This window comes from Vidua chalybeata, chromosome 21 (genome assembly GCF_026979565.1).
Source record: "Vidua chalybeata isolate OUT-0048 chromosome 21, bVidCha1 merged haplotype, whole genome shotgun sequence".
Classification (NCBI taxonomy): Eukaryota; Metazoa; Chordata; class Aves; order Passeriformes; family Viduidae; genus Vidua; species Vidua chalybeata.
Genome location: NC_071550.1, coordinates 7,854,235 through 7,876,533, shown reverse-complemented (window position 1 = coordinate 7,876,533; position 22,299 = coordinate 7,854,235). Strand labels below are relative to the sequence as shown.

The 22,299-nt window shown below is 51.2% G+C and overlaps 2 protein-coding genes and 1 long non-coding RNA gene across 3 annotated transcripts in view; 2 read left to right on the top strand and 1 right to left on the bottom strand.

Annotated features, from left to right (window-relative positions):
* ASTN2 (astrotactin 2) overlaps window positions 1–22,299 on the bottom strand; it is a 320,575-nt gene that overhangs the window by 88,906 nt on the left and 209,370 nt on the right. Inside the window, exon 17 of the mRNA XM_053961860.1 lies at window positions 3,950–4,215. Within this exon, the coding sequence (XP_053817835.1) occupies window positions 3,950–4,215 (266 nt within the window). The remainder of the gene's footprint in view (window positions 1–3,949; window positions 4,216–22,299) is intronic.
* On the top strand, window positions 4,070–7,193 carry LOC128798411 (uncharacterized). The gene is made up of 3 exons (XR_008434417.1): window positions 4,070–4,159; window positions 5,876–5,984; window positions 6,775–7,193. It is a non-coding gene; the product is annotated as an uncharacterized LOC128798411 (long non-coding RNA).
* On the top strand, window positions 12,952–20,302 carry TRIM32 (tripartite motif containing 32). The gene is given in 3 exon segments (XM_053961861.1): window positions 12,952–13,382; window positions 15,408–16,896; window positions 16,898–20,302. Coding segments are annotated over 2 exon segments (1,944 nt in total). The 5' UTR covers window positions 12,952–13,382; window positions 15,408–15,474; the 3' UTR covers window positions 17,420–20,302.

Below are 22,299 nucleotides of genomic sequence, written 5' to 3'. Positions count from 1 at the left end.
AAAACATCTCCTTCACTCTGGCAAGCTCCAGCACTGCCACAGTCCCCAGCCAGGCTGCAGTGACCAGTGATGGTGCAAATTCTTTGACCAAGACAATTAAACCACTGGGGGAAACAAAGAAACTCCTGGCAGGATCTCAGTCCGTAGTTCTCACTGCACACAAGAAGGAAAAGAGGGGCCTGATACTTTTCCTCATACTGAGACTTGTCCTCCCCACTGCTGGGAGCAGGAGTTGTGCTGGAGCTGGGCTGGGAGGACACATCACACAGAGTTGAGAGTTACCTTGAGGACATTTCCTCTGGACAAATTCTCCCTGGACAGCAAAAGGCAAAACTCCTGGAGCCCTTTACATTTCAGGCCCTTGCTTCAAAGCAAGAAGAAAACATCAATTCACACTGACATGGAAATACAGAGTTTTTTAACTCATTTCACATGGGCAAAGTAATATATTTTCACCTCATCTCCTGCTTGGAAATGATCAGTTTTAGCTGAAATCAAACATGCACACAAAGAAATATCACAAATCAGTCCACAGCAGACACCCAGCATGGAAACTGAAACCCCAGCATTTAAGAGTCTGGCAAGGTCATCAGCAACTGAGAACACGGCCTTGGACAGGGCTGTAGCTGTAAATTTTAAAAAGTTCATAACTCACTGCACTAAGGCAGATGAAAAGACAAACCTATTAAAAAAATACACATGCTGAAGAGGGCAAAATGTCTTTACATGTGTTTTGCTTCATCTTTGCTGCTCAGCTTATACAGGAAAACTTTCAGCCAAGTTTCTAGAAGTCAATATCCACCTTGTTAATGACCTTGTTATCTGCCTGTACAGCATTGTCTTTGTAGACACGTATGCAAAGAGAACTGTGTTTACAATTATTGTTTTTTTAACACTACGGAAGAGTTGGGATGTGCCTGCAGTTCCTCTAAGGTCAGCACTCGCTGTATTGATTGAGAATCATCTACATGAAGGGAGAAAAGCAGGCAATGGAGCAGTCAGGATTGAAGATGCTGGACTTGGTTCAGCCCAGGCAAGTGAAAATCCTATTTATGGCACAGGAGAACACCACTCTGCAGTGCCTGGGACACCCCGGCCTCTGTTTGGTGCTGCAAATGGGTGTTTCATCCCCCAGATGATACATGAGATGCTCCTGGTGGGACATGACCTCTGGGAGCCTCTCAGTGCACAGAGCATGGTCACAGTTTAAACTGGTGTTGTTATGGCTCTCTACTGGGTCTTGGTTGACAGGCTGATGTCCCTGTAGTGGTGGCAGCTTCTTACCACCCCTAAATCCCTTTCTCTTTCATGGCAACCCTCCCTTCTCACAGGGGGAGGCGAGGGAAAGACAAAGCCCCTGCCCTCCATGAGCATCCATCATGCTCAAGCTCCACAAAAGGATGGGGACACCTTTTCACAGAGGCAGCACTAACCCCACACCAAACCATCCAGTCCAGGATAGGGACATGGCCCTCATGAGCTCCACTCCCTCCAGACAGGCAGCTACAGCTCTGCCCAGCCCAGGCTGCCTGGAAAAACCTCCAGTGTGGAGAACCAAGGTTTGTGCCGAGGTGGCAGCAAGTTCCTCAGCAGTGGTGGATTTCAGCCTACAGGAACCAGGATTTGTCCCTGCTTGTGGTGCCAAGGACAGCAAGAGAAGGAGAGGGAGAGGGAGAGGGAGAGGGAGAGGGAGAGAGACTGATAGAGAGAGGGGGGAGAAACAAGCTGGGGTGAAGGGATGGAGGGAGCAGGACAGCCCATCAGAAATGAGCAAGAAGGGGAAAGTGATGAAGCTGATGCAACACAAGGGATTAATGTTGAGAGAATGGGAATGACTAAGAAAGAGAAGTAGGGGCAGGGAATGCAGAAAACACTCCCTTGTGTCCTGCTGGAGCAAGGATGGGGATGGTCTGGGATGGGTTGTGGCAGGAAGGGATGAGAGGGCCTGCTGTCAAGAGAAGCCGACAGCTGAAACAACCTGACCCAGCAAAGGAGGGGGTAGTAAGACAAGACAGCATGATCCCACCTGCTGCCCACCCCAGCACCTTGCACTGTGGATGGCACAAAGTGACCTGTCCTGGCATGTGCTGCTCACTGCCAGCTCCCTTAGTGCCTGCTCTGGCAGCATCCCCCTCCACCCTGCAGCTGACCAGGGCCCTCACCCTGTCACCTCTTACCCCAGCCCTGCCCATGCTCAGCTCCCTGGGGTGAGGGGGGAGCAGACACAGCACCCTCACACAGGGACAGGCTCCCAGGGCATGCTGCTCCACCCCTGGGCGAGCAGGTGGAAGAGGAGGAGCGATGCAGGGAGCACAAGCCCAGGGAACATTGCTGGGGTGTCTCTGCTTTGGTTGGGGTTTTGTTTGTTTGCTGGTTTTCCCAGTGCTCAGCAGAAAGCACAATGCGGGCTGAGCTCCAGCTGCAGCTGATGGGGCCAGCCCTCGCTGCAGCCAGGGGAGCAGGGGAGGGAGGGAGGGAAGCAGGGCGGAAGGGAGGCTGCTGGTGGAACAGACTACAGCTCCTCAGGACAGGGAGGCGCCCCAAGTGAGCCCAGCAGTGTTGGCAGGACTGGGGGGACAGGTGAGGAGGAAGATGAGGAGGAGGAAGAAGGGGGGAGTTTGCAGCCAGGCCCAGAGAGGCAGGGTGGCATTGTCACCTGGGTGCAGGGCGATGCAGGGGGATGGTGAGTAGGGTCCATGGAAATCCTTCAGATCCTGCTGGGCTCTTCTCTGTTATCCCCTCCTTGCTGGCTAACCTACCTCTTGTACCCCTAAAAGAATGTCTTCCTGCAGATTGCTGCTGGGAAGCACATCTTTCTTGCCTGAAGGAAACCAGCTTTCCCACTGCTCTCCCTGTACCTGTAGTGCCTCATCCCAGCACTGCCCCGGGCACGCTGACAACAGCAGGTCAGCCTCTACACAAGAACTGCCCAGCAGGAAGAGCAGGCGTGGGTGGGGAAAGAATGCAGGAAGGACACATAGTGGGAGAAAGGGAGTTTGAGGAAAAGACCCAGAAAGAGAGGCAAACTGAAGTGTGGAGGTCAGGCATGGCTTCATGCAAGGACCAAGAGGGTTGATAGATGGGAAAGCAGGAACCAGATCAAGAGGTAGGCAAGGAGTGACAGTCCCCAGAGACAGGACCCAGGCACTTGGGTATCGGGAGAAGCATGAGGACTCTTCTCCCCATGGATGTGGGAAGGGGATGAAGCATCATTCCTGGTGGTCACACCTCCACATGCCAGGTTTGTTTCCTCACCTGCAGCCTCTGCAGCCCATCCACAGCTGCTGCATGCTGGCTCACTTGAGACATCCCAATCAAGTACAGGCTCAGTGCCAATAAGTGACTTTAAGCAGGTCTGTCATTTCTGGGCTTTAGATTGGGGTCAGAGGGCTGCAGAGGTGGGTGGGAGTGGCAATGAACAGAAAAAGTGGGAACTCAATCTCCACAGGATTAACAATGAAGCTCCTGCAGGAGCCCAGCCCCAGGGACCAGTGACATCCAGCCTGGTTGGTCTCTCCTGGAGTACCAGGGACCTCCTGTGGATGTGAGACTGTCCCATGGGGATGGTTCTTCCCTCCCTCTGCACCTTTGCAAAACCACACTGGAGCCCTGGAGGACTTTGGCCACTCTCAAACAGGTATGTCCTAGACCTTGGAGCATTGAGCTGGTGCTTGGCTCCTGAGACCTCTCCACAGGACACATCCTGCACACCAGCATGGACATTGGGAATAACTGTGGCCTTGGCTGCTTAGGGTATTGCCTTGAACCTGTTGAAGGCAGGGAGACGCGGGTCTCAGAGGGCTGCGGGCAGCAGGACTTGCCAGCTCCATCACTGACACCATCCCACACATGAAAACACCCCCTCGCTCCAGGGAACCTGCGGAGGGGATCTCACAGGGGACCGAGTGAGGTCACAGAGGTGGGGCTGGCCCGTCACAGGCTCACTCACCTCCCTGGTGTCGTTGTCCTGGATCAGAGCGTACAGAGGCACCACCCTGTTGATCTCCAGCAGAACCGGGGTGGGGCTGAGCTGCTCCTTGCCGGGGCGTCGGCACAGGTGGCAGGTGGACGGGCAGCGCCCTTTCTCCTCGCAGTGAATCTCCACGCCCGAGATGAGGTGATCATCTGACAGCATCTGTGCTGTCAGCAGGCCTGACAGGTACGTGATGAAGGGCATGGATTTCAGCTCCTTCTTGTTCCCAAGCTCAGTTGTTTCTGGGTTAGGGAGAGGGAGAAACCAAACAGTATTAAACAAATCTCAGCACAGGCCTCTTCCCAAAGCCAAACTGTGCTGCAGCCAGGATAAATGCAGCTGCTGAAGGTGTAGGCCAGGTGGGAGCAGGAAAAAAAGACAGGTCAAGGAGAGAAGGAGAAAAACGGGACTTGCAGGTCGCTCCTTGGAAGTGTGAGCTTTTCCAGACAAGCACATCTAAACTGACAGAACTGATTGGTCTTCTCTTTTCTAACTCATGTTCTTCTTTTTTCTAACTTGGATATCCACTTTCTGTGCTCCAAAATGAGACAAAATCACCTCAGTGTATCTTCCCTGCCAAAGAGAAACATCCCCAAAGGGACCAGGCCAGGGAGCTGAATGCCCTTTATCCCCACCCTACCACCAGCCCCCTCTAGTCCTTGTGGTCCTCAGGTCACTCTTGTGGGTGACACATTATCCAGGGCACTGAAATGGATCCAAAGAGGCTGCAAAAAGACTACATGGAGGGATGGAGCCCCTTGGCAGTGGGAAGAGCAGGTATGAGAACAAGATCACTGCATGGAGAATAGATGGAGGCATTACCAAAAACAAACTGCCAACATTGCTTTCAGGAAACATTCAGGCCTATGAAACCCACTGGGAAACCTCCTGGTGGTCTTAAGCACAAGGCAGTAAACCTGGAGAACCTTCACTCTGTTCTGTGCTCATCCAAACACTTGCTAAGGCCAAGGGCAGTATCACACTTGAGCAAAGGAGACACAACTCCAATGTCCGCCCTGCACACTTCCATGTAAATTCTTTGTCTATAGCTGGGTTGACCCAAGAAGGCCCAACTTTTATAACCTGGTGACAGACCTACAGAAGAAAAGGCTTTCTTCATCTTAAGGCCTTTAGCAACAAATTCCCAGTCCTGAGAGGAGCGGAAGAGGAGCACGGGCTGTCTCAACACGCTCAGCTTGCAGTGACATGCAGCTGATCTGGCAAGGCACAAGCCATTTGGAAATACAAGCAAACAGCATTCATTCATGACTCCCAGAGCCCTCGAGGGTAGGGACAGCCCTTCCCTTCCCAGTCTGGCTGTCTGGGAACGCTTCTGTGCACAGGATCAAAACTGTCACAGGGAGAACGAGCAAATTCCAACCAACCCATGTTTTAGTGGAATAGAAGGGGAGCTGTTGCTAAGATTAATTAAAACAAGGTTGTAGGGAGATGTTTCAACATCTAGGGAGACACTGGTGTACACAGACATGGGAAACAGGAGTTGGAGCTGCTTCTTGGAGAGGTTATTTTCTAGAAGATCAGCTCCAGGCAACTTCAAGTCTCATAAGGGAAAGCCATGAAGCCTTGAAAAACAGGGTAGCAGAGAGAGAAGGAATTTATAGGGGGATACCATGAGCCTCTTCTTACTTGTCAGTAAGAGTAGCATCTTCTAACATCACTACTAAAGTACATGTAGAAGAGAAAGAAGATAATTACACTTCTGGGCTGCAAAGCTTCTTCACCAGAGCTGAAGCAGCTTTAGAGATCCTTCATGGAGAAGGAAGTTTTGGAGCCATGCTTTAAGGGAGGACATGAACACAGGGCTGAAAAGACAGTGCAATCAGTTATCTCATGACTGGCAACAGGATATCAAACCTTCCTTCTGAATTTTTTGCCTTATAGCTAAGAATTACAGATCACTATAATCCAACCAGGGGGAGCAAAGCCATTTCAGGAGCAGCAGCGCTCAGGTGGAGCTGCACAGGGGAACGCTCAGAGTTCTGAAAATGAGGTAAGGTAGAAAACTGTGAGCAGAACAGCTGCCCTTCCCCAGCAGCCATGGGCTCAGTGACAGATTAACCACAAAGCTGGGTGATTCATGGCAGACCTGTGAGCAGAGCAGGCTTCATGGCTGAGGTGGAATTGGCTGTCTGCAGTTAATCCTCTTTAGAACAGATCCCAGCTGCACTGGGGAGAAGGATTCCTTTGCAGACTGACAAAGATCCATGGTGTTTCCTTGTATGTGGGCTCTGGGTACAGCTCCAAAGGAGGAAAATGAAATAGGATGTGGGTTAGCAGAGGGAAACTGCCTTCACTGTCAAATTGCCAGCTCTTATCCAGACAAACACTTAGATGGCATCAGCACAGGATGGCAATTCCTGGTAGCTTTTGTGGGATGTGTTTGGGGTGCTTACGTACAGCCCTAACAAAATAATGTCCCCACTTCTGCTATTGGAGCCTGTCTGGGGGCACCAGCAGCACACCCTGCTTGTGAGCCAGCTCCTCCAGAGCCAGAGAGAGGCAGTGAGGAGGAGATGCTCCTCATCTGCTTGCTCAGGTGCCTCATCCCTAGAAAGCTGGAGGTTTCCATGCTGGACACAGTACTTTCCTCTCATGCCACCCATATCCCCCACCCACCACTCAGGGCATCTCACAGAGGAGGTTTTTTAATCTGAGAGGTATTTTCCCTCCAAAACATATACCTGCACCTGCCATTGCAACTGTAGCCTGGGAAGATGGGATTGGGGTCCCTCAATTTCCCCCTGCCCTACATATGACATGAGTTTTGGTTATCTCTTCAGCTCCCTGCATGCAAGGAGAGGGCTTGGCAGTGAATTGGAGAAGCCCTACAAGTTCTTGTAGGCTCAGCCTGGCTTTTATTACCTACATAGAACAGGATAACCTCCCAGGACACTCCTGCAAAGCCTCTGCTTCACTCCTGGGGAAGGGCTTTGCAGGTGACTGCTGCCAGGACGCTCCCAAGGTCCTTTCTGGGAAGAGGAGGAGACTCAGCTGCAGCAGCGAGGATATGGGGATCCCTTATCAGCCCCTGAATCTGAACATGCTGTCACCAGCACTGCTGGCAACTCAGCTGAACCCTGGCAACATCTGTTTGGGAGCAGAGAGCCTTGGCTGCAATTGGAAACATCACAGGAACTTGTGGGAGTTATTGGTTTGTTTGTCTGAAATATGGATTTAAAAAACAAGAAAAAATAAAACCCCAAACACACACACACACACAAAAAAAAAAAAAAAAAAAAAAAAAAAAAAAAAAAAAAAAAAAAAAAAAAACCCTACCACCACCACAAAACTAATAAAATAACAGCCTCGTGCCAGGCATCAGGCTTTGTGTAAGAAAGGGAGAATGAGCAGAACAGGGTGTGCAGAGGCACCGTTTTCCTGCTGGGGTGTCTGGCTCTGTTTCTGGGCTCCACCAGGATTTTACAATCCCACAGCACGAGGTGTGTGCCTGCACAAAGGGGTCCCTGCTCGGGATGCAGCAGTTGATGATGTGGGAAAATGCTTCCAGCATTACCAGCAGCACCTCCTGGTGCCTGGACATGAGGGAGCAGGGAAACACCACTACTGCCACAAAAACAACAGCATAATGCCTAATTTGTATTGGAGTGCTGTCCTGTCTTGAGAGCTCCCAGGAGAAGATGGTTTTTCTAGTGGCTCAGCATTTCATACAACACCTCTTCCAAATATCCCCAAGTCATCCCAAAACTGGGAATCATTCCACTTGCCACAAGAATGCAGCCATATCAGGGGTAGGATGTGATATCTCCTGAAGAGCAGAAATGCTTGGAACAAGGACAGGAGACGGCTCTCCAGATGGAGTTGTAGAGGGAAGAGTGGGAACAGACCCAGGTAGGAATTCCTACAGGCTCAGCAGGTTAACCCCACCAACACCAACAGGCTGCTGAGCTGGGCTTGATTTAGGACCTGGGATTTACATTTTATGCAAGGAAGACGGAATTCTGGTCCACCTTCCCCATACAGCACCCTTCACTGGACATTCCTAGTGCCACCACCAGCAGGACAGTGGGGACTTGTGGCCAGGACACATCCACTGACACAGGCTGCCTGTTTATCACCTGGTGGAATAATACCTTTTTTGCTGACAAATCCATCCAAAGGGAGTTAGAAAGGAAATCAATAGATGTGTTTGCCTGGGAATTACTCCTGCACTGAGATACTGTCAGTGCAGTGGCCACCAGGTCCGTGAAGAGCTTGGACAGATTTAATGCTGCCCACTGTTAGTGATGGGTGAGCACTGCTGGGGCTGCGAGGAAGGTGTGGGCACAGTGTCCAGGAGAGTGAGTCTGGCACATCCACCCATGTGTGCAGGAAGGATAGGACAGGACAAAAGGGAATGGCTGGCAGAAACCAGGGTTAGATGGACTATCAGGAAGAAATTCTTTCCTGTGACGGTGGGCAGGCCCTGGCACAGGGTGCCCAGAGAAGCTCTGGCAGCCCCTGGATCCCTGGAAATGCCCAAAGCTAGGTTGGACAAGGCTTGGAGCAATCTCGGATAGTGGAAGGTGTCCCTGCCCATGGCAGGGGGTGGAATGAGATGGGCTTTGAGGTTCCTCCCAGCCCAAACCATTCAATGATTCCAGTCTTGGCTGAGGGGGAAACACCACCCCAGCCAAATCACCAAACAACCACCAACACCCCAGTCCCGGAGCTCAGCGTGGGCTGGGCAAGGGATTACTCCCGAGGAACCGCTAGGCGACTCCAGGGACACGCGGCACGAGTCCCGGGCGGGAATGCCATTCCCACGTGCTCAGCGTGCCCGGGGGGTTGCGGGATGCGAGCGCGGAGCTCAGGATGGGCACTGCGGGGTGGCGCGGGGCCGCCCGCCGGACCCTCCCCGCGGCGGGTCCCGGCCCGGCGGGGCAGCGGTGCCCGTGTCGGTCCGTGGGGCCCTGCTGCCCTCTCGTGGCACCGCGGCGGGACGGCGCTGGGATCCCGGAGTGCGGAACACCATCCCGGCGTGCGGAACACCATCCCGGCGTGTGGAACACCATCCCGGAGTGCGGAACACCATCCCGGTATGCACGCCATCCCAGCGTGCACACCATCCCGGCGTGCGGAACACCATCCCAGCGTGTGGAACACCATCCCGGTATGCACACCATCCCAGCGTGCACACCATCCCGGCGTGTGGAACACCATCCCGGTATGCACACCATCCCAGCGTGCACACCATCCCGGCGTGTGGAACACCATCCCGGTATGCACACCATCCCAGCGTGCACACCATCCCGGCGTGTGGAACACCATCCCGGCGTGCACACCATCCCGGCGTGTGGAACACCATCCCAGCGTGCACACCATCCCAGCGTGTGGAACACCATCCCGGCGTGCACACCATCCCGGCGTGTGGAACACCATCCCAGCGTGCACACCATCCCAGCGTGTGGAACACCATCCCAGCGTGCACACCATCCCGGCGTGTGGAACACCATCCCGGTGTGCACACCATTCCAGGATGCAGCACACCATCCCGGCGTGGGCACACCATCCCGCACATCCCACCGCCCTCACCCCGCAGCCCCTCTGCGCCACCCGCGGGGTCTCATCCTTCCATCCTCATCCCAGCCTCAGGGAGGGGAGTGTGGCACAGCCAATGTGTAACATCCCCTGGGTGTCAGTGCTTGATAAACTCCCGAGTGTGAGGCTCTGTGACCCCTTTTAATCTCCTGTTTATAGAATGTGAAGGGGCTGGAGTGGACTTTAAAGACCATCCCGTTCCAACCCCGTGCCATGGGGAGGGATGTCTCCCATTAGACCAGGTTGCTCCAAGCCCCATCCAACCTTGCTTTGAGCATGTCCAGGGATGGAGCAGCACAACCTCCCTGGGCAACCTGTGACAGTGCCTCACCATCCCCATAGCAATAAACTTCTCAATATCTAATCTACATTTCCCTGTTTCAATGTGTACCCATAACTCCTGGTCCTGCCACCACAGTTCCTGGTGAAGAGTACTTTTATGTCCACGTTGCCTCTGCCCCTCTTCACACCCCTTCTCCCTGATGACTCTGTGCCTGCTGCTCCCAGCTGATTAACCAAACTCAATTAAACACAATCCTGACGTCCAACACCAAGGTGTGAACAGCGAGCTGCACCACCGTGCTTGTGACTGGTGGCATGTGTGACCCCCGGGCTGCCACAGCCTCACTGCCCTGGGGATGATCCCAAAGGTATCCCCTTGGGAAGGCTGCCCTAGAACAGAGGCTGGACAGAGCTAAAGAATAAAGCAGGGATTTATTCAAAGGCCTCCATGGATCCACCTTGGGCAGCACCAGAGCCCAGCCAGGGCTGCACCCAAGAGGAACCAAAATGGTCCCAAAATGCACGAGCGCTCCCGGGGGCTCTCACTGGGATCAGCTCTGCTCCATTTGCACCTTGCAGTTCATTGTCCCATTCCAGCTTTAGCCCAGGCACTCCCATCCTGCTTGCTTTTCTCTCTCCAGCCCACGCTGTTTGTGCTCCTGGGCCTGAGATTTGGATCATTTGTCCTTGGTGCCCAGCTGGAGCAGGAATTGTTTTGTCTCCCTGCTCTGTGCACAGAGCTCACCATCCCCTCATGTGAAGCTTAGAACTACACACTAAAGCAGCACAGAATCTGAAAAATAAAAAAGCTAAAACCTGAGACACCTCCAGCAAAGAGAATTTGGGGGAAGATCATCTCTTCTGCCTGCAGGATCTCACCTCAGCTTCAGATGAGACATTTGCACACTTGCAAGCCTGAGGTATTAAGAAAAAAAGAGCCCTTAGAGAGACCTCTGATAACCCTCTATAAAAGGGGATTTCGAGAGTATCTCCTGTAACACAGCTTTGGCAAAGGAAGGGTGAGCAGGGTCCCGGGCTGGACAACCTTCCCATCCTTCCTTGTCATGTAGGGTCCCCATAATCACACATGATGGATAACATCCTCAGCTGGTCATTGTCACCTCTAATTAAATCCAGAGAGTCCTTTGTTTTCTCCCCAGGATGCATTGAAAGATTTTTTCCTATTTCTGCCATTGTTTTTTCCTCACACTGTTCATTTTCAGGTGTGGGTGGCCTCACAAGATCTGCCAGACCACCCTGGTTTCAATGTTTACATCTATTCTTCTTCCCCGTATATCAGGGACTGAAAAAAACATTCCCCTGGTGAGGCCAGGACCTGGGAGTGAACCCTGTGTCCCCTCCCTGGGCACAGCAACACCCCCAGGGAGCCACTGGGGCTTGAAACAGGGCACTCAGTAAATCTCACTTGTTTTTGTCCCTTTGCATCTGCTCCTGCTGCCTCTGAGTGCATCCACTGCCCACCCTGCTGATCCCTGCTGCTCCAGGGGCGTAGATCCCTTCCAAACGAACTGTTCTTTTCTAAACAAAGTGGAAAAACCACCAAGAGCAGAAGGTGGCCAGACTCGCTGCATTTTGCATGCGCTTGCTTCGGCGCAGGCCGGGGCGGCTGCAGCAGGTGAGCAGCGGAAAAGCGCTGCAGGCAGAGAGGCCACACGGAGGGAATTTGGGAAATGGTTAAACTGAGGACTCGCCTGTTCCCCAGGCAGAGAATTCCTGCGAGCCTGAGCCTCCAGCCCTGGGCTGGCCCGAGATGCTGCCTGTGGCACCTGTGAAGGACACAGTTGCCCTGGCTCCCCCCCGCTGGCAGAGGAAGCCCCAAGCCCTGGCACCCCTCAGTCTGCTGTGCAGCCCCACAGGGTCACAGCACAAGGGTCTCCCTGCCATCCCTAAAGCAGATCCATGACATCCAAGCAAAAATGGGGTTAGAGTGGGGCTGGTGCTCCTGATGGTGATACTGGCTTCAGGAATCACGGGGCAGAGCCCAGCCATAGGCCAGTGGCCAAATCCCTGCCTCTGGCTACCCCTGCCAGCCTCTCACACTGCAGCTGTACCCAAAAATAGTCCTTTTTGTCCCGGAGTCTACAGGCTGCTCCAAGGCACCGCATGAAACGAGAAGCACACATTTTCAGGAGGTGATGTAAAACCCATCAAACACTCAGGAACCTGCTGGGGGAAGGGAAAGGGAGAGAAAAGGGGAAAAGGGGAGGGGGAAAGGGGAAGGGAATGGAAAAGGAAAAGGGAAGGGAAATGGGAAGGGAATGCAAGGCAAGGGAAATGAAAAAGGAAGGGAAAGGAGAAGAGTAGAGAAAGGAGACGGGAAGGGAAAGGGGAAAGGGAAGGGGAAAGGGAAGGTGAAAGAGAAGGGGAAGGGGCTGATCCTGCAGCAGCACTGCCTGATCAGGGAAAGGGCAGTGAGCGACCCGCGCGTGCCGAAATGACACATAACAACTGGATTAGAAAAAAAGAAAAAAAAAGAAAAAAAAGAAAAAAAAAAAAAAAAAAAAAAAAAAAAACCAAAAAAACCCAAAAAAACCCAAAAAAAAACCCAAATCCGAAAAGACATTCCTGCTTCCCCTTTGTTACTTTTAACCTTTCCTTTCACTACGAGCCGCAGACCGAGGTCCCTCCCCTCCGCCGCAGCCCCCCCGTGCCGGTGTCGCGGTCCCCCCGCTGTCCCCCCCGCTGCCTCCAGCCGCGGCGCGCCCGGACTACATCTCCCGGCAGGCCCCGCGGGCGCGCTCACGTGACGCGCGGCGCGCGGCGCACGCCGGGAGGCGGCGCGGCCCGGAGCGGCGGCAGGTGAGGAGCGCGCGCGGGGCCGCGGCGGCGGCGGCGCCCCCTGCAGGGCGGGGCGGGCACGGCGGGAGCCCGGGGCGGGCGGCGTGAGGGGACGGGCGGGATGGAGGGGATGGAAGGGATGGGATGGGATGGAGGGAATGGAATGGAATGGAAGGGGGCCACCGGGCCGCGCCCCGCGGGGTGGGCGCTCCCCGCCGCCCTGAGCGGTGGGAGCGAGGGGGCCGCCTCGCTCCGTCCCCCCCCGGGCACCAGCGCGGCGGCCGAGGCGGAGGGGGCTCGAAGCGGGCCCCGCCCGCCCCGCTGCCATTGACCCCACGGCTGCGGCCGGGCGGAGCTGGGCGTGTGCTGTGCGCGGACACGCGGGGACAGACAGCAGCACGGGCCGCTCCACGGCCGCCCCACCCCTGCCGTGCCCAGGCCCGGGCTGGACGGGGCTGGAGCAGCCTGGCGGCTGGAACGTGTTCCCCCTGCCCGCGGCAGGGCTGCAGTCGGGTCACCGTTAAGGTCCTTCCAACCCAAACCCTTGGATTTTTCAGTGAAACCCCTCCAAACCCAGGGGTTGTCCTGATGGTTTTTGCTGTTGTGACAGCTCCTGTCAGCGGTGCTTATTTTGCAGCATTACCCCATTATTTTCCCTCGTTAATGACACGAGCTCTGAATTACAAGTGAAGCCGGTGTTCTCACCGCAGACACTCACTAAAAACTACCGGGTGACAAGAGAAACCACGGCAGGAAATTTCTTTCGAATGTAAGGAAACCAGACTCGCATAATTCACGGTTTTATGGGCTTGATCCTCAGCTGAGGCTTTCTCTAATACCCTGCTCTGCGTCAGAGGAACTGCCCCGGGAGGGAGCGACACGCAAGAACAACTCGCTGTTAAGGAAACTTCCATAGAGGCACAGCCGAGTGGGAGAGGGAGATAAAAGGAAAAAATAACGTCCCATTACTGAGGGCACGCTGACATTGCGATAAAGGGGGTTATAGATGAAAAGAATGTCATACAAATCAGCTCTCTTAAAGCCCAGCCTGACTTAAAATCCCATCTACCGTTGTTCTTTAATGAAAACACTTGTTTTAAAGGTAGCTTTTAGTATAACTCTCAGTACTTGGTGCCTGTGCTGCTCCCTCATCCTTCCCTAAGCAAGTTTTGACGTGTTTCCAAGGAAAGTAAGAATAATGAACCTGCTATCCTGTGTTTCATTTTTTAAAACCATTTTAAATCACAGATTTTTTCCTCCCTCAGAGGAAGGTTTCTGTTCTCCATGGCAGTGCCCAGGTTTCTGCTTCCCCAGGGCCAGGGCCCTGCTACTCAACTTGCCACTGTCGAGCCTGACCCCAGCATGGTGCCTGGAGATTCTGCCACACCACTGAATCCCTTCCTGAAATACAGGCTTTAAAGGACTCTGAATTGCAGCTGACAAATTAAAATTAGGGGGCTTTCTTTCTTTTCTGTATGAGCATAAAGATCTTTTCTTCCTTGCGGTTGTTTTTCGGCAGAGGAGCACACAGCAAACTGAAATACACAGAATCTTTCCCAAAGAGAAAGGCGCAGACCCAGCAGGGAAGTGAGAATGCTGTGTGCATGCAGCCATTTCTCAGAGAGAGCTGTGTGTTCACATCTCTCTGCAACTGTCTCTTCATTTCAAAGACTTAACTACTTCCTTCTCCTCCTCTTCCCTAGAAGAAAGGTTTTCTTCCCTATTTTTTAGTGGCTAAGCAGTACAATAACAAAGGATTTGAAACCCAGTCTAGTGAATAATAACTTAATGATGTGAGCCCTGTTCTGTTCCTTTTGAATGGATGGCTGCTTTGGCAGGAGAGCTGCTGGGATCTGCTCCCTGCTGGGAGGGATGTGAGGGTGGAGAAACCTGGATTGAAGCTGAACAGCAACCAGAGTGGTGTAAAACTGAACCAGGGGACAAGAACGAGGTCAACGTTGCGAGATTGTGAAACAGGGAGAAATTAAATGCAGTTAAGCTGAGTTCAGGAGCTAATAGTGAACACTGGGAGTATGTTTGGAGTTCAGATGTTTGGAGTTTGTGTTAAGTCCATTATTGCTAATACCTGCCTGAGCTGTGTTTAATTGGCATGAAGCATGGTGCAGCACGGCAGAGGTTACTGAGATGCACTGGCATCAAACCTTCTCTGTGTGTTTTCAGCATGCACAGTCACCCCCAGAACTAGTGGAAGCTGACAGAGCATTCCTGCTACTTTCACTTACTGGCAAATATATGAAACCTTGAAAATGTGTTTTGGCTCTCTAGCAAAGCAGAGTGAAGCAAGCACATTTATTTTGTTGGTATCTGATGTCACATCTGAATGCAGGTCTCCAGAGGTGATCTATTAATGTCCTAAAGCATCGCACCATCTGGTTCCTTCTTTGATGTGCAACATTTTGAATGCCTGGTTTAATCTCCCTGGGTTTCAGTAAATTGTGTAAACTCAGAGGCTTGGCAGCAGGAGATGGGCACCATGAGGAGATGATTCAGTTATCAATATCTACTGGGCTTCCATATTGGTGCCATTACACTTCTTTCAGTGCTCCTTTACAAATTTTGCAAGTGAATAATTCATTGCTCTGGGGAACCGCAAGTTAGTTTTGAAATTTGCCCGCCCTGAGATTAGCTATGACTAATCCATCCTTCCCAACATGGAAAAGCTAACTGGGTTTCTTTTTCTGCAGGGTTAGGCGATAAGTCAGAAATAAATTGCATGTATACATAACTGCTGGTGGTGACATAAATCACATTTCCCTTTTTTCTTCCTGGACAGAATCAGAGCACCTTGGAATAGATGTGAGCACAAGGCACTGTGCTGGATAAAGCTGCCTTGAAGCACCATGGCTGCCGCCCCTTATCTCAACTCAGACGCGCTGCGAGAGGTCCTGGAGTGCCCCATCTGCATGGAGTCCTTCACCGAGGAGCACCTGAGGCCCAAACTGCTGCACTGTGGGCACACCATCTGCAAGCAGTGCCTGGAGAAGCTCCTGGCAAACAGCATCAATGGCATCCGGTGCCCCTTCTGCAGCAAGATCACGCGGATCACCAGCTTGGCTCAGCTCACTGACAACCTCACCGTGCTGAAGATCATCGACACGGCTGGCCTGGGGGAAGTGGTGGGACTTCTCATGTGCAAGGTCTGCGGGAGGAGGCTGCCAAGACACTTTTGCAAGAGCTGTAGCTTGGTTTTGTGTGAGCCGTGCAAGGAGGCTTCGCACATGCCCCCAGGACACAGAGTCATGGCTATCAAAGAGGCTGCTGAGGAGCGTAGGAGGGAATTTGGGACGAGGCTTGCCAGGCTTCGAGAGCTCATGGGTGATCTTCAGAAAAGGAAAGCTGCTCTGGAGGATGTTTCAAGAGACCTGCAATCCAGATACAAAGCGGTTCTGCAGGAGTACAGCAAAGAGGAGCGCAAGATCCAGGAAGAACTGGCCAGGTCACGCAAGTTCTTCACTACCTCTTTGACTGAAGTGGAGAAGATAAATAACCAGGTGATGGAAGAGCAGGCTTACCTGCTGAACTTAGCAGAAGTGCAGATAATGTCTCGCTGTGACTATTTCCTTGCCAAAATAAAGCAGGGGGATATCGCTCTCCTGGAGGAGGCAGCAGACGAGGAAGAACCAGAACTGACAAACAGTCTCCCAAGGGAGCTGACTCTCCAAGAGGTGGAACTCCTTAAGGTGAGCCATGTGGGACCACTGCAGATTGGGCAGGTGGTGAAGAAACCCCGGACCGTTAACGTGGAGGAATCTCTCATGGAAAATGCAGCATCCTCCTTTGTACCATTTAGGGAGCCTGACCTGGTGCAAGAGGAGCCCAGCTGCACCCCCCATTCCTCGCCAGCCAAGCCAAGGATGCCTGAAGCAGCCACAAGCATCCAGCAGTGTTCCTTCATCAAGAAGATGGGCTCCAAGGGCAGCTTGCCAGGGATGTTCAACCTCCCCGTCAGCTTGCACGTCACCAGCCAAGGCGAGGTGCTTGTGGCAGACCGGGGCAACTTCCGAATCCAGGTTTTTACCCGCAAGGGCTTCCTGAAGGAGATCCGCCGGAGCCCCAGTGGCATCGACAGCTTTGTGCTGAGTTTCCTTGGAGCAGACTTGCCCAACTTGACCCCTCTTTCTGTCACCATGAACTGCCACGGGCTGATCGGTGTGACAGACAGCTACGACAACTCTGTCAAGGTGTACACCATGGATGGCCACTGCGTGGCGTGTCACCGCAGCCAGCTGAGCAAGCCCTGGGGCATCGCCGCGCTGCCCTCAGGGCCAGTTCGTCGTCACTGACGTGGAAGGGGGGAAGCTCTGGTGCTTCACCGTGGACCGTGGCATGGGGGTGGTGAAGTACAGCTGCCTGTGCAGTGCTGTGCGCCCCAAGTTTGTCACCTGCGACGCTGAAGGGACCATTTACTTCACTCAGGGGCTGGGGCTCAACCTGGAGAACCGGCAGTACGAGCACCACTTGGAAGGAGGCTTCTCCATCGGCTCCGTTGGCCCAGATGGGCAGCTGGGACGCCAGATTAGCCATTTCTTCTCTGAGAATGAGGATTTCAGGTGCATTGCTGGGATGTGTGTTGATTCCAGGGGAGACCTGATCGTTGCTGACAGCAGTCGTAAGGAAATCTTGCATTTTCCTAAAGGAGGCGGCTACAACATCTTAATTCGGGAGGGACTCACCTGCCCAGTGGGTATTGCTGTTACTCCCAAAGGGCAGCTGCTGGTGCTGGACTGTTGGGATCATTGCATAAAGATCTACAGCTACCACCTGAGAAGATACTCCACCCCTTAAAGGCTTGGTTGTAAGCAAAGCCTGTCTTGGCAGTGGAGATTCTTGCAGACTCCTCGCAATCCGACTGGAACCAGTGTCAAGCCTTCAGGAAGATTGTGCCATAACTGAAGGGGATTTGGCATAGAGGTCATCATGTTCTGTGTTTAGAAACAAAATCGCTTTTGTGGTGGTGGTGTTGGTCTTTTTCTTCTTCTTTTTTATATAAAATCCATACAAATAAGAACAAGCGTGATGGAAAGGATCCATCCTTTGCAGTCTTGGTTCTTGTGACTAGTAACTCCATAAACCTCTTCACCTCCTTATGCCACACAACTCCTACACTTCCAGCTTCAACCATTGTGTCTTTCTTTGTGCCATAAACACTGACTGACTGCTCTAAATCACCTTCCCGTAGAGAACTAGCAGAGGCAATCCTGTGGTACTTGCAAGGAACTGGGTAGCAGTTGTCTGGGCAACTCCTGGAGAGAGCAATTTGTGCTTGCAGCACTGCATAAAACGAAATGGCCACTTCAGCCACACGGAGATGAAGCTGTGCTTCCACCCTGACGAGGCAGGGTTGTCTCTCCCATTTTTCTGGTGTTCAGGAGATTGCCCCGTCGTGCCATTTGTGAATTGTGTCTGTTCTGTGTGAAGTGAGTACTGTGCAATCGTGGGAGACCGAGCTGAGCCAGAAAATTGCCCTTTTTATTCCTGAGTTGTAAGAAGACAGGGGTTTTATTACTAATCAGAGTTCTGCTAGATAGAAAGGGGTAAAAAGGGAGGGGGCTGGAGAAAAAAAAAAAAAAAAAAAGATGGGAAGCCTAGGGTTGCTATTTACTGTTGTTTTACTATTAAATGTATCCTGGAAACTGTCTTTGGAAGGTCTATCTGATATCTAAAAATTCCTGGGGAAGAGGGGAAGAGCTGGCGGAATAAGAATGGGAGATTGTAGGAAATGAGATTAAATGCAACGTATTGTATGTTCACCTGCACTTCACTACTCTGCATTCCAGACCACTGCCTTTAGCAATAGGTTTCCACTCATCTGCATCTCCTCTGTGCAAGTTACTCACTTCTGAGATAGGGATGGGCAGGGGAGACTATTTCACTTCTATTTTTTAAGATCTGGAAGCACATCCATTGGTACACTGCCTTTTTTTTCCCTTGCACAGCAAAACACTACATTCCTCTTTTTTTTTTTTTTTTTTTTGGTAATTTTTTTTTTTTTTTTTTTTTTTCTTTGTAATTCTTTTTTCCACGACACCAGCAGGCACCAGCGTTTCTGCTCATCAAGGCTTTGGGCCAAATGAAGCACAAAACTGCAGCTGTGTGAACCAAGGCCCCCACAGTGCTGCTCTCCTGGCTGATAAATGTGTACCTCAGTGTGGTGCTGCTCTCCCAGAATAGTTTATTGAAGGAAAGATGCATTTAAATAGGGCACAGTGGTAGCATGTTAATCTGCCACAGATAATAGTTACACTGCAGTGCATTTATTTGTTGCCATCAACAACATAGTTGCAAATTTGGAGCCAGGACAGATAATATAAATGCTGATTTTATAGTGGCTGCCATGCTCCAGCAAATTGTTTGCTACTTGTCCTACAACATGTTTGCAACAGGTGATTTTTTTTTTTTTAAGCCCATTTACTTTTCCCTGCTGAAAACAGCAAAGAGGAACAGGTTGGTGAGCTGCTGCTGCTGCTCTAGCTGGATGTTTGGCAGTTAAAGGGATTGCAGAAAAAATGCTGGAAGCAGGTTTTGGTGGGATTTGGGGTTTTTTTCCCTCTCTTTGTTGAGCTCAGCCAGTGCTGAAGGAGTGAGCACACAAACAGAGCTGTGTGATGGAGCTTCCATCAGGGCAACTTCCAGTTTCTCCTGCTGTAATGTACTGGAAAAAGCTTGTGGAGAAGGGAGCTAAGACACGAGGTGGTTGATGGTGCTGAGGCAGCCCAGGGGACCCAGCTCCCCTCCTGAGCTGCTCCGTGTGCTTGCCAAAGCTACCAACTTTACATTGCTATTCACATTCCCTGCCTCTCTTTTTTGGGTGGGAGGGGGGAGTTGCCCAAGGCATGTGACAGCAATTTGAGGAGCCTTTCTCATCTTGAATATGTGTTTTGATGAGGTGATGATGATTACTGGGCTGTGCTGCAGTTCATGACATTGTAACTGAAGGCATTCTTCCAATTTTATGGCAGTGGCAGTTCCTCTCCTTCTGGTTTCTTTTAAATATTTCTCCTGCTTCCAAGAACTGCTCCACACAGGAGGCTACCATGGACCTGAATAATTAAAGCAATATTATCTGTGATAATATGTACCTCTGTAATTTTTGTTCCCGTGGATTTTTTGTTTTGTTTTTTTTTTGCAATAAACAGCACAACTACTAGCAATAACATTTCCTGGAGTGCTTGAAAAAAATTTTGAAAAAATTAAAAGCTGGTGCAGTAAACTGAGTAGTTGGTTATTCCAGCCTATTCCTGGTTACAGAGTTCAAACAAAACGTCTGTCATCTGTTTCTCACTCAGAGGATTAAGAAAAATAACACCACCCTGTGAGGCACTGGTGGTCCAGGACACTGCAGTCGGCTCTGTCTTGCCTGCAGCTCTTCCAGTCTGAGGTTTCAGGAAGAAAAGGGAAAAAGAAAACCTGCTGTCCCTCACCCAGGGTCTGCACATCCCCTGACAAGACTTGACTGTGAGATGATTTTACAGAGCTCTGTTTGCTGTGGTGCTCCCACACAGTGTCATGATCATCTGCCAAACGAGGTGAAATGGAGTAATTAAGGATTATGTTGAAATAGTTTGGCTCCTGCTCTGTATCTGGAGGAAGAGCTTGTCTGGTCATACGTATGTGTTTGGTTTTTAAAGATTGTGTAATAAAGGAAAAATTGATCCAATTAAAAGTGCATTGCAAACGGCTCATTTTCTTATTAAAACACTTCATCTTCTGCCCTCAGTTGCAGATTGGATTTTACAGCCAGTGGGGATTAGATTGGGAGCACAGTGGCTATGAGACCCTTTTTATGTGTCAGGTTGCCAAGGATAAATCTGATCCTGGCAGGCTCGTGGAACTTCTCCTGACACTTCCCTACCCACCTTATAAACAAATGCTGTGGTTTTGTACCTTAACTCACTCTGCCTCAAGGGCAATATCTCCCTTGTCACCTGATGTTTCAGAAGTCTGATTTCAGTTCCCTGGCTCCAGGAGCTCAGCTGTAAAACTGATGGCTGAAAACTCCATCCCCTGTGTCCCTGGCTCATCCATAGTCTGCCAGTGGGGACCTGTGGTGCAGCCAGGTGACCGGACACATCAGGAGCCACGGGCTCACCTAGAAAACCTCAGACTTTGGTGCACTTACACTGTGAGGGTATAAAACACCTGGGTTTCCTCTGTTTGTAATCCCCCTCCTTGGAGGCACCAGCTTGGGCTTTTCTTCTGATGTTGCACCATGACTAAATTATTTTTAGATCAAAACTCTGCCATGGGAGCTGAGCTGGTGTGGAAACCTGGTGTGACTGAGTGTAGGGGTTGTAGCTGTGAAGGTGCCTCGACCCCAGCTCGGGTGGTGCCAGAGGGGCCCCTGGATGGTCAGCAGGGACATTTCCTCAGTAGGTGCATCCACAGCACATGCAGGTCCTCCCCTCCCCTCCCTCTGCAGCCACCTGGCTGATCTGGGTGAAGGATTTCATCACTTGGGCTCATCTCAGCTCTTTAAACAGGTATGAATTTCTGGTTTATCAAACATTATTCAACCCTTGCAGAACAGCTGCCATGTGGTGCTGTTAGAGCTACCCTGTAGCTTTATCACAGGTTTGGATTTCTTAGGGCAGAACAGCTGAGCCATGGACATTGTTCTGGGCAAAACCAGGAGCCAGGGAATGAAGGGATGAGGAGGAGAGCCTGTTCCTCATCAAAGGGGGTAGAGCTACACGAGTGAAAATAAAGCCAGATGCTTTGAGTTGTTCCCATTGTATAGCTTAAGTGATTTTTCTGGGTCATTACTCAATGTGAGGATTTAAAGTTATTTCATTTTGCACAACTAATTACTCAACTTGCCTGGCAATTCTGGATTACAATGAGAAGGGCATAAGGTCATTTAGCAGACTTACTCACAGCACATGTTTTTGTCTAAACTAAATTTCATGACAACCAGCTAGATTGCTTGTACCTCCTCCGAACAAAATGTTGAAATCTGAGGGTTTGAAATAATGACATAAACCAAGCAATTAAGAGCGTTAAAAAGGTAATAGAGTGGTTGCACATAGGGACAAATCTCAAAACCAGGGAAATTCTATGTGTTCTACTTCTGACCAAGCACATATAAGGGAAACCCATTATGTCCTTTAACAGCTTAAAAAGTAGCTTTGCAGCTTAATGCACCTGATTGCATCTCAGAAAGGAAAACTAAAGGTTCCTGCAGACTAGTTCAATCTTAATTGTGTTAATGGCAGTATCAGACCTGAAGGGAGACAAATGGAGCCTTGAAAGGACAGGAGGGAGCCACAGGCCTCACTCAGAGGAATATGGATTCCTATTTTAGCAGAGCCCCAGGCTCTATCCTTAATTTTGTGAAGGATATTTGTGAAGATCTCCTGTCAAAACTGCTGATGCTCACAAGAAAGCATGAAAGCTGTCACCTCTTACAGGTAAATGTGAGTGGAATGTGGTCTGAGAGAAGAGAAGCAAGTACTGGGGAGGGCAAGGAGCAGAGAGGCTTAGGGAATGTGACAGGACCTGCCAGAACACAGCCCCTCCACGGACTATTCCCATAAATGATCGATTACTGAGAGGGAACATGAACATCTTTCCCATCTGCAGCAGCCACAGGCTGAGCTTGCTGAACACTCAGTAGGGCCAGGGAGCCTCAGCCAAGGAAACTCTATCTAGAGATCATAGGAAATTCA